This window comes from Sylvia atricapilla, chromosome 26, assembly GCF_009819655.1.
Source record: "Sylvia atricapilla isolate bSylAtr1 chromosome 26, bSylAtr1.pri, whole genome shotgun sequence".
Classification (NCBI taxonomy): domain Eukaryota; kingdom Metazoa; phylum Chordata; class Aves; order Passeriformes; family Sylviidae; genus Sylvia; species Sylvia atricapilla.
The window spans coordinates 3,004,216-3,018,269 of NC_089165.1; the positions used below are offsets into that span (position 1 = coordinate 3,004,216).

The following is a 14,054-nucleotide window of genomic DNA, read 5'->3' on the forward strand; positions in this document are numbered from 1 at the left end:
AGAGTCCAGCTCCTGCTGTAGCTGAACTGGCATAATTCCATGTTTCTGCTACAAAGGCATTTTCAGAATGTGACACCTCTGTGAGCAACCGAAGCCCAACCAGTCAGCAGAACAGGCTGGGAGGCAGCAATCCCACCTCCCCATGCCCCTAGGAAGGTGAGGCAAGAGCCCAAGCATCTCACAGGCTTCAGGCAAAGATTTCAAGGACACAGATCCCATCTTGTATTTCAAAAAACATTTTATTTACAGTATTATACATGCTGACCCCCAAGTTAGTGGTTTTCCCTGCCTGAGCCCCAGTGAGCAGCAGCAAAACCCATCCCTGGAAATGAGAGTCAAGAGCTGTAGAGGCTGTGCTGTGGAGAGTGAGGACAGTGCCCAGAGCTGGAGCAGAGCACAGAGCAGCACCTGCCCTGTGACAAAGAGCATGGCTGGGGCTCCTGCTGTGGCCAGGTCAGGTTCCTGCCCCTCCAAGTCTGAGAGGGAAGAAGAGGGACAGCACCAGGACAGGCAAAGGACAGTGCTCACAGCTGAGGGGAGCCACCCTTGCCTCCTGCCACCTCTCTGTCCCCAGCCCAGAGCTGCAGCCCTCTGCAGGGCTGGGTGCCCTTTCCCTGTGCTGGGTCAGGCAGTGACAGCAAACAGTGCAGAGCCCCTGTCCCCCACCAGCTGCTCCAGCAGTCTCAGTTTGCCCCAGCACCTCAGAGTGAGGCAGGGCTCTCACTGGGCTGGAAGCTGCAACTCCTCCATGAGATGTGGGACAGAAGAGCATTGTGTGCCAGTGCCCACCATGGCTGGAGGTCCAGAGGTATCTCAGGCCCCGTGGGTTGCTGGGGCTCAGCTGAAGAAATATGTGGAATCAATCACTTGATTCAGGTTGAATTCACCTGAGGGGAGCAAAGGAGAGGTCAGAGGAGAGCAAGGTGGGGATGGCCAGGTGGAGAGAAGTGGCTTCAGTGTAGGAAGGATCCCTGCCCCTGGTCTGTGCTGCCCATGGAGTGCTGGGCCACTCCACACAGAGGTCAGGCAGAGCCAGATGGCCTGGCAGACACAGGGCTGAGGGATTAGAAGGAGTTAAACTAATTGCCTTAATCCCATTGCATGTATATCATCTAGATCCTGGCAATTACCATGCCGAGTCCCTCACTCCCATCTCCGAGCAAATGCTCGTGGTTGGGAACAGATGGGAGCGGAACAAGAGCAGGATGGGGAGAGCTGGGTCAGCCTGGGGAAAATCCCAGGGACTCAGTGAGGATGGCAGAGACCACTCACAAGAATGCTACAGGGGAATGTGGACGTGCTGGACTGCTCTGGCCCATGGCTCTGCAAGCCAGCATAGAAGAGGAAACCTGATGCTAGGAGACAGCTCTGGCTTTTTGGCTTTTGGTGGTTTGGGGGGCCCACTTCATCTCATTCCCCTTGTCTCCAAAACACTCCTGTGCTCTGCATCTTCCTGTCCCATCTCCTACCTGTCCTGGGGACATTCGACAGCTGCTCCATCAGTCTCTTCTGCCAATGGGCTATGGGCTCTGTGCTGGAACTGGATGAACTAGAAGGAAGTAAATAAACACAATTTATCTGGAACCAGACACACTCTCCTTTGCTCCCTAGTGCAGCCCCTGACAACAGGATTCAGCTCTTCCAAAAAAGATCACACACCCTAGGGTGAAAGCAGGAGCCCAGGGCAGGCCCTAAGGCTGCCAAACCCTCCCTTGGTTTTGTAGCAAGAGGGTGCAGAGTCCTTGGTTTTTACACAGCTACTGAAGGCAATTTGGGTGTCAGGCAAGAAGGCAGGACAGCTTACCCCCAGAGCAATCCCCAAACAGGTGACACAACCTGTGAGCACCTGGACACAACCTCTGGGAGGTGGGGTGGAAAAACCAACAGGTCAGGAATACCTGCAATACTTCTCCAGCATGAACTCTGACAGATCCTGCAGAATCTTCTCGCTGTGCAGAGCCACAAACTGCTGCCGACAGACCTGACCCAGGGAGACAACAGTGAGATGCAGCTTAGGAGGTGTTTTCCCTCCTTCCCCCAGTGACAGGTCAGAGGTGAGGGGCAGGGGAAGCAGCAGGAGTGGGAAGAGGGGGCTGTCAGACAAGGGTGAAGGGAATCAGCCTGGGGAGGTGTGAAGCAGAGGTTGACTCTCATTAGCACAACAGCCCTTGGGAAGGACCCAGGGCAGGGCAGTGGCATCAGCTCTGCCAGGGCTGTGTTTAGTGCCTGTTTCCACAGATTCTCCCCTACATGCTCCCTGCAGAGTGGGAGGAGATGGGGCACCAGGAAATCAGCTGCGACCGCCAGCAAACATCCCAAGTTCACCTCACCCGGGTGAATCAATCAGCCTATGGAGCAAAGCCCAGGGGAGGCGAGGCCTGGCATGGGCCCAGAGCACAGATCAGCAAGATCTTGCTCCCAAGGGAGCCAGGAGGACACTTTTACCTGGTTCATGACATCCACGGTGAGCGCATGAGTCCAGTAGCAATCGTGGACTGAGACGAAGGTGAGACCCTTCCTGGGAGGAGGCAAAGGTGCCATGAGGCAGTGCTGAGACCCCTCTGTGTGTTTGACCCACCCCACGGAGAACCTCTGCCTGGGACAGCAGCAGAGACTACACAAGAGGGGAACTCCCTGCACAGCAGCTCTTCAGAGGGAAGTGGCCAATTCCAGAATCTCCCTGTCCCTGCCCTGCTGCCTCCTTTCCTTCTCTACCAGGAACCCCAAATGCCCTCCCACCAGGGAGTCCCCTCCTCAGTTCCATGTGGTGCCTTGCCTCAGCAATGTTCTCCCAGGAGAATCCTGAACCAGGGAATAGCCAGTTGAGAGCCCAGCTGCCCACTCCTACCTGAGGCAGTGCAGTGCTGTGAGCATCATGTGTGTGGAGTCCAGAGAATGGATGAAGTTGGGGGGAAAAGCATTCTTCTGCTTCACAGTGTCAGGTTTCCTGCAGGACAAAGCAGGGCACAGAGGAGCTGAGGCATTTCTGGACCAAATTTCAGACAGCACTGGCACAGAGGCAGTGCCACCCCAGCCTGGGGGTGAGGGGGCAGCCCTGAAGGCCCTAAGGCCCTACTGCTCTGTTCAGCTTTCTGCAGTGCAGCAGCAAAAACAGGAGCTCTGGCACTCCTTGACAGCTTCCCTGACAGGAATGCCTTGTTCCCAGAGCACAGGCTGGGGTCAGCAGGGGCGTGGTGCAGGCCATGCTTTTGTACTTACTGGCTGTTGTTGGAATTTCTCACACTCAAGCGCTGCATGCCACAATCCAGCTGTGAGGAGAGAGGGGACCAGCTGTCACCCTGCACTGCCTGGCAGCACGGGGGGCTGGGCACTGCCCCACTCTTCTGGAGAGAGGCCTGTGCCTTTCCAGGCTGTCCCACCACCACAGCAGCTGCCACTGCCCAGTGACACCTTGCCCACCTCCCCTCCTGAGGGTGCTGGCAGGCACCTGAACCCTTTGGCCCTCGCAGGGTGAACTGGGTGAGAAGGGCTGCTGGAGCCGGGCTGGGGGGCTGTGAGTCAGCACAGCAGCACGTGGGAGGTGACAGCAGCGAGACTGAGTCACACGAGCCCTGAGGAGGCTCTCGGAGCGGGGAACGGCCCGTGCCCCAGCTGCCTGAGTGGGATGGAGCTGCAGAGCTTCCTCACCAGCCCACCCACACACTCCAGGCTCTGCAGGGAGCCATGAGGCTGGAGGATGTGCCTGTACACAGGGATCCTACCTGCTCTGCAGGCTCACCCAGCAGTGATGCCAACCTGCCTGGCTGTGTTTTCCCTGCTCCCACCATGGCACAGGGAGGGTGTGCCATGAGACCTCACACTGGACACTCACCACAGTGGACCTGGAGCGATAGTAGGGCTGGATGATGGGGAGCCCCAGTGGTGTGACCCACTCCACTGTCCGGCCTGACTGGGCAATAAGCTTGGCGCTCTCCGTCAGCCAGTTCTTCAGAAGAGGAGAGGAAACACATGGAGTTACTGTGGAGCTGGGAGACCCCATCCCCTCCCAGCACAGGCTACCTCTCTCCTGCCACAGACTGCAACAGTCCAGCATTTACTGGGGAGCTTGGCACAATCCCACACCTCTGCACTGGGGCAGGAGAATCCTCTCTGGGCCAGGAGCCAGGAGAACCATCCCCCCACAGAGCATCCCCTTGTCTATGCATGAATGGGCCAGAGAAGAAGAAAAACTGAAGGTAAGGGGCAACAGGCTCCTTACCTGGATATCTCGAGTCGCTGAGAACATCTCCTTGATGCTGTTGAACACCTGCTTCACCAGGTAATGAGACGCTTCCCACAAGTGCTCCTGGCACAGACCAGAGGCATGAGCCATGGGTCATGCAAAGGGACAGCCAAAGACATAGAGCAAAGTGACAGGATCCAGGGAGGAGGGGGACACACAGGAACGCTACCTCAGGGAACTCATCAATCTCCTTGAGGCGTCTCTCTATCTGCAGGCGGCCGCCGTAGCGAGTGACCCCGTACACCACCGTCATCACCGTCTGCTTCACCACCTTGCGGCTGATGAAGCCCTGCAGCACCTGGGCAATCTTCACCCCCCGCTCAGCATCCTTCTTCCGAAACTCCTCCACCTGAGGGGAGGGTCTCTCAGTCAGTGCCGCCCTGAGCCACGCTGGCCTGAGCCCCCTCTGTGGCTGGTAGCCTGTGGGACCCTCCCAGCTGTGCACTGCCTGGCTCAAGCTCCCATCAGAATCCCTGCAGAATCCCTCCCTGCCCATTTTCACCACCCTGGATAACAGAAGGCACATGCTGAAGGGATCCAGCAGGGATGACCGTGCCTGCAGAGCCTGCTCTGCTGCCTCAGCACTGTCCCTTATCCCAGGTGGTGCCAGCTGGGATAAGGACACAGCTCAACTGTGGCTCAAAACTTAGGCTCTCCTGCCTCTGCCCCCCCATGAACTCTTCCTGCTCTCTGGTGTGGTGCTGCCTAGAGAAAACCTGCTGAGACCCAGATGGTAGATGAAGGGTCCAATGCCAGCTGAATGAGCTTCTCAGCACTTTCCCAATGGCAAATTTCACTTGTCGTGTCTTGCCAAAGAAACCAAAGACTTTGTAGCAGGACCAAGGCTGAATCTCTCTCCACTCTCTCCAACTCAGCTCAAGGAAGAAAAATCTCATAACCCATAGGCCAGCCAGCTGTGACCAAGGGATGAGGAACACATTCTGCTCTCTTCCACTTCTCCAGCCTAATTCTCCCAGGCTTCATTCAGGACAAGTGAAGACAGCAAAAATCCCAGGGGACTTCTCACAGTCACCTCTGTGAGGACAGATCTCCAGTCAGATCCCACTCAGGGATGCAGTATCCCTGTCTCTGCCCAGCTCATGCCTCCTCAGCCCTCTGCACATACATCCCCTCTTTCTTCTTGGGAGCTGGAGCCACCCTGTGCACACCAAGAGGAGAAGGCAGATCCAAAAGGACCTCGTGTGTCCCCACTGTGCCTCACCTGCTGGGCCACTGCACTGTAGACATCCTGAGGGAGCCCACAGGGCACCAGGTTGACAGAGGCAGCGCCGCTGAGATCCCGGCCAAGCGCTGCATAGTGCTGCAGCCCATTGCAGGAGCCATCCTGCAGGAAAAACACGAAGGAAACAAGGAGTTAGTGCATGGACAGAGCCCTGCTGTCCTGGAGGGATCCATCCCCCTCCCCATGCACAGGTACCCTGGGCTCACGTGGTCATTATTTCCAGCCCCTGCCCTTCAGAGCAGTGATCATCTCCCAGAATTGACCATTTGCCTTCTGGCCAGGTTTCCTGCCTGGGTCTACTCCTAACTACTGTGCCCTGTGAGGTTTAAAAACAGAAACCTCAGATCACCACCACTTCAGGTTTCCAAAGACATCAGAAACTCTGACGGGAACACTGAAAACCAGAAAATTGTGAAAACACCGAATATATCTGGGATGCTAAAAGCCGCCCCAAGAGCCAGCAGTCAAAACAACCTCAGCAGTGGGATCAGACACAGGAAAAGGCAGGCCAAGCCAACGATCCCTCAGGAAGCCCCAGCTGGCTCTGCAGCTCCAGCCAGCTGCACTGCCAGCAGATGAAAACATCCCTCTGACAGAAACCAGGTCCCATCAAGATTTCCCAAAGCTGCATCAGAGGCACGGTGAGCGTCTGCCGCAGCAGCTGTCCTTGCAGCCCTCCTGGAACAAAGAGCAGCTTGGGTGAGACAGACAGGACCTGAATGATGGTGCACGAAGGTCTTGGTTCTCCCAAACCACACTGGCAGCAATGTTTCTCACAGGTGTGCTGTGGTTCCTGGCTCCCTGTGCTCAGGCTCTCCCTGGTCCAGGGAGCCACGGATACCCCCAGGACTCTCAGGTTCCTCAAGCAAGGCCTCCTTTCTCCTGCACTCTCTCCTCACTCCCTGCAGTGCAGAAAGGCAGCGCCAGGACCTGACGGCTCCAGTAATTGAGCACTGATGACTCAGGCTGAACAAGACTCTGGTACCCTCCAGAAGAAGTCCTTGCTGTTTTTTCATTAGCTGCCCCCTCCATACACCCCCAGCTGCTCTCTTGATCTTTTGTTGTCATCAAAATATCAGTCCTGACTGTCTCATGCATATTGCAGACCATCACGACTGGCAGAACAACTGCTGCCCTCCCCACTCAGTCATGGCCACTTGATCTCCCCGTAAGAGAAAGGAGCAGTCACCCCTCACCCATGTCCACTATCAACCCCATCCCTGTGCAGCCAGGGAGGACAGGGCACATGGTGACAGGCCACTGAACAAGGGGGCCAACCACTTCTGTTCCTGTGCCCTTTGTCAGAGCTCCAGACCTCCCATATTGGCCCTGAATAGCTGCTTGGCTTCAGTTTTGGAGCAAAGGCCCCCAAAGCACAGCTTTGAGCACTCCAGACAGCCAGGTGTTGTCCTGCTGGGCTGACTTCCAGTCCTGATCCTGTGGTGCAGAAGGTGAGACTGACCTGGCTCTCACCCTGTGGCAGCTGCCAGCAATCTCCCAGCTGGGCTCTGCTCAAGCCAAAGGAAGCAAGGCAGCCCTTGGCTGGACAGACTCATGGATGGCTGCAGGCAGCAGCAAATCATCAGAGTTCTCCTGCCAAGATGCCCAACACTGCACTGCCATTCCTAAGAAAACCCAAGAGCAAGGATTGCAGCACTGGAGACCTGGATGCTCCTCTCCTGCCCTGCTGGGTCTCACACGGGCCGTGAGGATCTGCTGGGCTCCTACCTGGTGAACTGGGAAGTGAGAGATGTAGGCTGCTGGATCTGGGGACCTCGAGGCTTTGGCGATTTCCATACAGCATGCCAAGGCTTGCCAGGGCTCATCAGTGTCCATCCACCACTTCCTGCCCTGGGAATGAGAAAACACAGGCTGGTGGGAGCAGGCACTGCTCCTGTGCCCCTCAAATCACAGCCAGGAGCCACTTAGCACCTGGGATATGCTGGGCACAGCACCTCCACTACCCTAGCTTCTCACCATATTTTCAGGCAGGAACAGGTTATTTAAGAATCTCTGCATTGGTTTTTCCCTTTCTACCTCTAAAAGCGTATCTTTCAAAATGTTTTTGTTTCAAAATCGATTGTAATTTCCATTTTATTTCACTTCTCAGAAGCTCCCACGTACCGTGAGCGGGTGGTCAGCCGAGTCCAGGATGTCCTCCATGATTTCATTGGCATACTCCAGCCGCTCCTGCAAGGCGTTCTTCTTCTTCAGCCCCGTCAGGTTGATGAGGTGGATCTTCAGCCAGTCCAGTCCCTTTGGTCCCAGTGGCCTCCCCTCTGCAAACAGCAGGATGGCCCGGGTGACATCGTTCCCCAGGTGATTGAAATAAGGTGGGCACGGGTAAGTCCTGCCACGGAAGTCCATGTTGTGAGGGAACCAGAACACCTTGTCCCTGACGTAGTTGGCGATGGAGAGCTTGTAGAGCGCGTCCATGCGCAGGCTGTGCATCTCTGCAGTCTTCTTCTTGCACAGGAACAGCTCGTGCTTGAGGGACTTGCTCCAGGTGGAGGGATGCCCAGGAGCAGTGGGAGGCTTGGGAGCCTCAGAGAGGGGCGGTGGGATGTCCAGCTTCTCATCCCCTTTGTCATTGAAGATGGAGATGATAATATCCAGCACTGGCTGGTTGATCTTCCAGGCGCAGTTGCCCAGCTGGTTCAGGGCATCCAGCACGGGGTGGAGCTTCACGAGGGGACACTGCTCCAGGAGCAGCTGGTGGTGGGTGGTGTCATCCATGAAGCGCATCAGCTTGGTGTCACTGAGCACAAAGGCACCGAAATTGGGGGAGGTCCAGGGCACCGGGGGGCACAGCATGGGCATGGCAGAGGAGTTGAAGGTCAGCGTGGTCTCTGCAGCGTTTGTCACAAGCTGCGAGAAGACGGGATGGGGCTTTATCAGCCCAACCTGGAAAGGAGGACCAGCAGCAGAGGATTAGGGCTGGTGGAGTGTGGAAGAGCCTGTGGTCAGTCAGGCATTCCACAAAGACCATGCCAAGTAAGGAGATCATCCAAACAGGATCAAGGGCTCCTCAAAGCATCCCTGAGCAGGAATGGCATCAAGGACAGAAAAGGGCCTTGCAAGGATCTGATTTTGAGGAAGGGGTATCCTGCACAGCCCCAGAGCCCCCAGGATGAGGCTCACCTGCCAGTTACTGTAGAAGGAGTAGACGTGGTAGAGGACAGGGATAGGCTTGGACTCCAGACGACGACTGAGGATGTTCTTGGGCACCTTGACAGACTTCACCAGGAGCTCCAGCATGTGCATGCCCAGGCGCATGAGGAGCACACAGGGCCAGATGCAGTTCTTCAAGTTCAGGGAAGCCCCAAAGCCTGCTTCTGCCACCAGCTTCTCCCAGTATTCCCGTGGCAAGTACTCTTTAGGCTGGGAGGTGCAAGGAGAAAATGGAGTCAGCTGGAGGGGCTTTGCTGGATGGGATCTATCTACCTGGGATGTGGCTCTGAGAAGGACTCTCTTATCTTTGTGTCCCCACAAGGTCCTCCCTGATAGGAGTGTTTGTGGAAGGAGGGCTGAGGAGGTTGGGGTGAGCCCAACAGTGAGAACGGGAACAGTGGCACTGCAAAGTCCTTCCTTTTGCAACATCCCTGTGCTGACACCTTGCCCCCACAGCATCCTGCCCCTCCTGCACAGATTGCAGACCTGCCTGCCCCTACAAGCACTCACCCCTGAGATCAACCTGCTCATCTGGTCCTTGGGGTGCCCGGGGCAGTGGCCTTGGCCCCTTTCTCCCCTCTTGTCCTTTCCTGCCTTGCAAAGCCCAGAGCTTTCCTGCATGGGACACCTGGTTCCAAGGGCTCCTACCTGGCTGTCCTTTGCCAGCAGCTGGATGTAGTTGTCATAGACCTGCTGCACCTTCTCCAGGTGGCAGCTGCGCAGCTTCCTCTGGATGATGTACCTGTGGTAGACTTTGGAGCCCAGCTCCCTGGCCAGGACTGCCAGGGACTCACCTTGTGGAGACAGGTCATTGAGGATCTGGGAAAGGGAAAGGCAAAGAGGGTCTTAGGAAGGAGGAACAGAGAGACACAGCAGGGAAACAGAGCAGGAGTTAAAGCTGCTGTGCAGGGAGCACAAGATGCTGATTTCCATGGCACTGAACAGATGGTGAGGAAGGAAAAACAACCAGGATAGAGCATGGATTTCTCTGGCTGCTCTGCAGAGGGAGCAGTCAGCCTGCTCCTAACAACCTGGTAAAACTATCAGGAAATTCCAATTCTGCTGGCCCAAGTGAGACATTAGTACTCTGTGACAGCCACTGCTGTGAGGGCAGGGCAGGCTCCTACCTGCATCATGATGTCCACATACTCCTCATCCGGCAGCAGACACAGGTAGGGGTAGAGGATGTTGTACTTGGACAGCCTCTTGGGCCTGGCCATGTTGTGCTTGGAATTCTGCAGGGCCTGGAGGATGGCATCGTGCCACTGGGAGCGGAGGGTGCCCAGCAGCTCACGCTGCATGGAAAAGGAAGGAAGGGAGCTGCTCAACATCAGCTGTCCCCTCTTTAGCTCAAGGACCCTCAGCTCTCAGCCACAGGTCCTGAGGGCTGTCCCCAGAGCCCTGACTTTACCGCTTTGATAGCCTTTGGGGTCAGGGGCTTGGCTGCCTCCACTGACTCGATGGTTATGGTGTTCTTCAGCTCCATCTCCAGCTGCTGCTGGAAGCGCTCCTGCAACTCCTTCACGGAGAAGTCCAGCTTGGGGTACGACACCATCGTCTCCTGCAATGGGAGAGAGGCAGTCAGTGCTGAAAGTGGGAGGAAGAAAAGCCTTGCTCATTCTCCCAGCTTCCCTGCAAGAGGCTTGTGGTACAATTCTGGGATGAAAGCAGGGTCCAGAAATCTGACAGGCAAACCCCAGAGGCTGCTCTTCTGTGTTACAGCCAAGCACCTCCCCAAGCACCCCCTCCTGTGCATGGAGGTCATCTCCAGCCCCCTGCAAGCTCTCTGCTTTGCTCTTCTCCTGTAAGGCTGTTGGTAACGTCATTCATTTGATTTTTGTGGACTATTGAGCAGAGAACAGCTTAAAAGGTTCTTTCTTTTTAGGCCTCCCCTGGGCTGTACCTAAGAACACCTGTGACCACCACGTGGCCAGCTACAACACCTCCCTGAGCGCTGTGGCTTACTCTGGAATAGAAGTCCTGGAGCAGAGATGACTTGCAGATCTCAGGGCTGGGTGGAGGAGGCAGCTGATAGTTGGGCTGGACAGTCCTGATGGCCCACAGCACCATCTCCTTCTCATCTTCCTCAAACAGGCACTTTTGGAAGAGCTCATCCACATGGAAGCCATTGCTGCTCAGCTGCTGCAGGTATCTGAGGAGAGGCAGACAGGACAAGCTCGATCTTCCCCAAGGGCCTGAGCATGTTGTACAGAAGCTGCCGGGGCAGGAGCTGCCTCAGCACAGCCCGTCCCACAAGGTCACCCGCCTCAGCTTACAGGGATCAGGTGTCCATCCCTCAGCCTGCACCACTGCAGAGCTTCCTGGGCAGGGAGGCTGAGCTCCAGCCACTGCGGGACCGAGCTGCCCACAGGCAGCCCCACAGCGTGTGCTGCACTGACACAGCTCCCACACCGTCCAGCACAGTCATGCCAGCCCCCTCAGAGTCAGCTGACTGAAGTACATTCCCTTGAAGGCATCTAGGACTTGTCAGCAGCCAAAGGACAGAGAGGCCAGTGATACATCCCTGAGGTTCAGCACTAGTGCATCTGAAGCCTTCTCCATCCTCTGGAGAGGAGCTCGCTGTGCCTCCAGATCCAGGCACTGCCCCTAGGCCCAGCCTGTGGGATTCTCCAGGGCTCTTTCAGCTGCTCACTTTAGCACTGACACTTTCCTGTCTGTTATGCTCCATGAAATCCACCTGAATCTCCCAACCAAGCTCCTCTGTAGAGCCCTGCAGGAACCAGCTCTGTGACTGAGCCCAAAAGCCAAAAAAGACAATCTCCACGGAAGTGCCACAAAAACAGAGGAGCCAAGCCATTCCCAGCAGGCAGCAATGGAGGGGGCAGAAGGAGTGAGATGCCTGGGATGAGTGTGGAATCAAGGAGTCCCTGACTGGAGAGGGCCTCTCCCAGTCCAGCTCTGGGCGGAACAGTGCCTGTTCTCACCTTCCACATCTCCTCTCCGTGCACAATCTCAGACAAACACCCAGCAGCTGGGGGTTTCAGGGTGCTCTGCTCACCCTGAAATCTGGCTACGAGAAGTGGGTCAGAGCATCCAGGTGGGCACGAAGAAGGGGCAGCTCTTCCTGGCGCCGACCCACTGCATCTCCCAGTTCTCCAAGCACAGGATGTGGAACTACTGCCCCCAAAGCTCAGCAGCACCTGAGAGAGGTGTTACCTCAAGATGGCTTTGGGAGGTGACTGGTTCCTGCCCAAGCACTCCAGAGCCACCGCGTAGGACTCCAAGTTGGGCCGGAGGCCGGAGGACTCCAGAATGGAAAACAATCGATCGATGCGATTCATGCAGCCCTGCAGGTGAGAAGGGAAGGAGCTGTGGACACTGAGAAGGGAAGGAGCTGTGGACACTGACTCCAGTGGACCCAAAGTCACACCTCCACGCCCCTCTACTCCTGTTCGGATTTAGTCACATCTACCCTACCCCTTCCCCACTCCCTTCTTCCTCTCAAAGCCACCTCACACGGGTCTGTGGCCTCATGCCAACTCAGTCCTCTTTGCCAAAAACACTGCTTGAAAGCTTGCTGAAGTGACAACCACAGGTAAAACCAGCTGGAGGCTCTTCCTCACGAGCCAGCCCCTCTCCCACCCGGAGCACCCACAGCTCGGTACCTTCCTGGCCCAGCTGCGCATCACGATGTTGTAGGCACCAACGTCCATCACCTTCTTCTTCAGCGGAGAGCTTTGGCACAGCAGGAGGTACCCGCTCGGCCTCCTCCGACTGCTGCAGGAACACGAAGCACTCCAGGTTGGACTGAATGGTCTGCTGCAGGACCTGTTGGTTGTTCTTGTCCCTTGGCATCCTCTGAGGCCTCTTGAGCTCCGCAGCTTCCTTCACTCCTGCTACCGTGGGCTTGCCGTGAGGGCTGCCAGAGCTCTGGTTCCAGGCAGTGGCTGCTTTCTTTGCTTTCTTCTCTAGGATTTTTTGGCTCTTCGTGGTTTTTGGTTTGGGTTTGGCTGTGGTCTCTGCCTTGACCTCTAGCTTGGCCTGGTCCTCCAGAGCCAGCTGAGAGGCAGCACTGGGCAATTCCTGCTTCATCTTCAGCTGCTGCACATACATTTCCTTCTGCAAGTTTTTGGCCCAGGTGCTGGACTGGGCCAGGCCATCACCCCGTGCCATGGGAATGGGCTGCTTCTCCTTGGGGCCAGGGGCCACAGCCTCCTGGTACTTGTCATTGTCTAGTGCAGTCAGTTCCACTTTGTTAACCGTCACCTCTGGGATGTTACTGCCTTGGAGCTGCTTCGCTCGAGCTTTAAGCACTAGTGGGAAACAGAGAGAGGTATAAGAGATAAGGCACAGCAGAAGGCTCTGTCCTGTCCTTGCTCTGAAAGTACCAGGATTCTGCTCAGAAAAAAGGGTTCATGCAAGAACTTCCTTTCTCCTTGGCCAGCCTCACTCCCAGACAGATACCAACCATTGTCTCTCTGAGATCTACCTGCAGGCTGGGGCCCACCTCAGCATCCCAGGAACCCAGCAGTGTCACTGCGAGGGACAAAACAACAGCTCAGGCTGGTCTAATTGCTGTCGGCTCACTGCAGCTCTTCCAGCACTCACCTTCCAGCAGCTCTGTCCTCTCACAGGTGCCATTTCTGTTTGCCTTCTCCTTGGTGCTGGCAGAAGAGTAACTCCTGAAGATTCTCCATGGAATCCCTGCCACAGAAAAACACAAAGATGTGGGGGTCAGAGGAAGCTTCACTCCCTTAAGCACTCCCTGTTCCCCACTCTGCCCCATGGCCCCAGCGGGACACTGAGCGAGGGATGTTTCTCAGCTCAGCTGCTCCAGCAGCAGCGCAGCAGGGACAAGGACTCCCCTCACACCCTGGAAACAGGGACATGACCCCAGGGACAACAAAAACCCCAGCGCTGTGAACGGGGTGGCAGCACCCCAAGACCCGCAGAGCAGGCAGGCGCTATCCCACAGCTGGGACAGGACCCAGAGTCCCCGTATCAGTCCTCTGGCAAGTAACAAAATGTCAGCACTTCCACAGCCCCGACTCTATCCTTGGGGCGCTCACAACGCAAAAAGACCCTTCCATCTTCCAGCTGTATCCCAGAGAATGCTCGGGATCGTGGGACGTCCTGGCCGTACTCCGTCTGCACAATCGGGCCATGTCCTGTCTCCTCGTGTCCCCGCCAGTCCCTCCATGCCCCGCTAGTGCCTCCGTGTCCCGCCGGTCCCTCCGCGACCCTCCCGGGTGCCCGTTCCCGCTCACCGGGCCCCCTCAGCCCGCCCGGGCCCCTCAGCACCGCCCGCAGCCTCAGCAGCGACATCCCCGGGCCACGCGCGCCGCGCGCCACCGCGCATGCGCCACCCCGCGGCGCAGGCGCAAGGCATGCCGGGAGTGCGAGTCCCGCCGCGCCGGACTACAACTCCCTTGGTGC

The 14,054-nt window shown here is 56.7% G+C and overlaps 1 protein-coding gene across 1 annotated transcript; it reads right to left on the minus strand.

Moving 5' to 3' along the window:
- Positions 1-220: 220 nt before the first annotated feature.
- Positions 221-13,985, minus strand: POLRMT (RNA polymerase mitochondrial). The gene is given in 22 exon segments (XM_066336145.1): positions 221-887; positions 1,470-1,549; positions 1,899-1,981; positions 2,446-2,518; positions 2,849-2,947; positions 3,220-3,269; positions 3,833-3,946; positions 4,220-4,306; positions 4,413-4,592; positions 5,466-5,588; positions 7,215-7,337; positions 7,611-8,390; positions 8,628-8,867; positions 9,306-9,476; positions 9,785-9,952; positions 10,069-10,218; positions 10,623-10,809; positions 11,835-11,965; positions 12,284-12,373; positions 12,375-12,931; positions 13,227-13,322; positions 13,886-13,985. Coding segments are annotated over 22 exon segments (3,690 nt in total). The 5' UTR covers positions 13,944-13,985; the 3' UTR covers positions 221-837.
- Between the last annotated feature and the right edge of the window lie 69 nt (positions 13,986-14,054).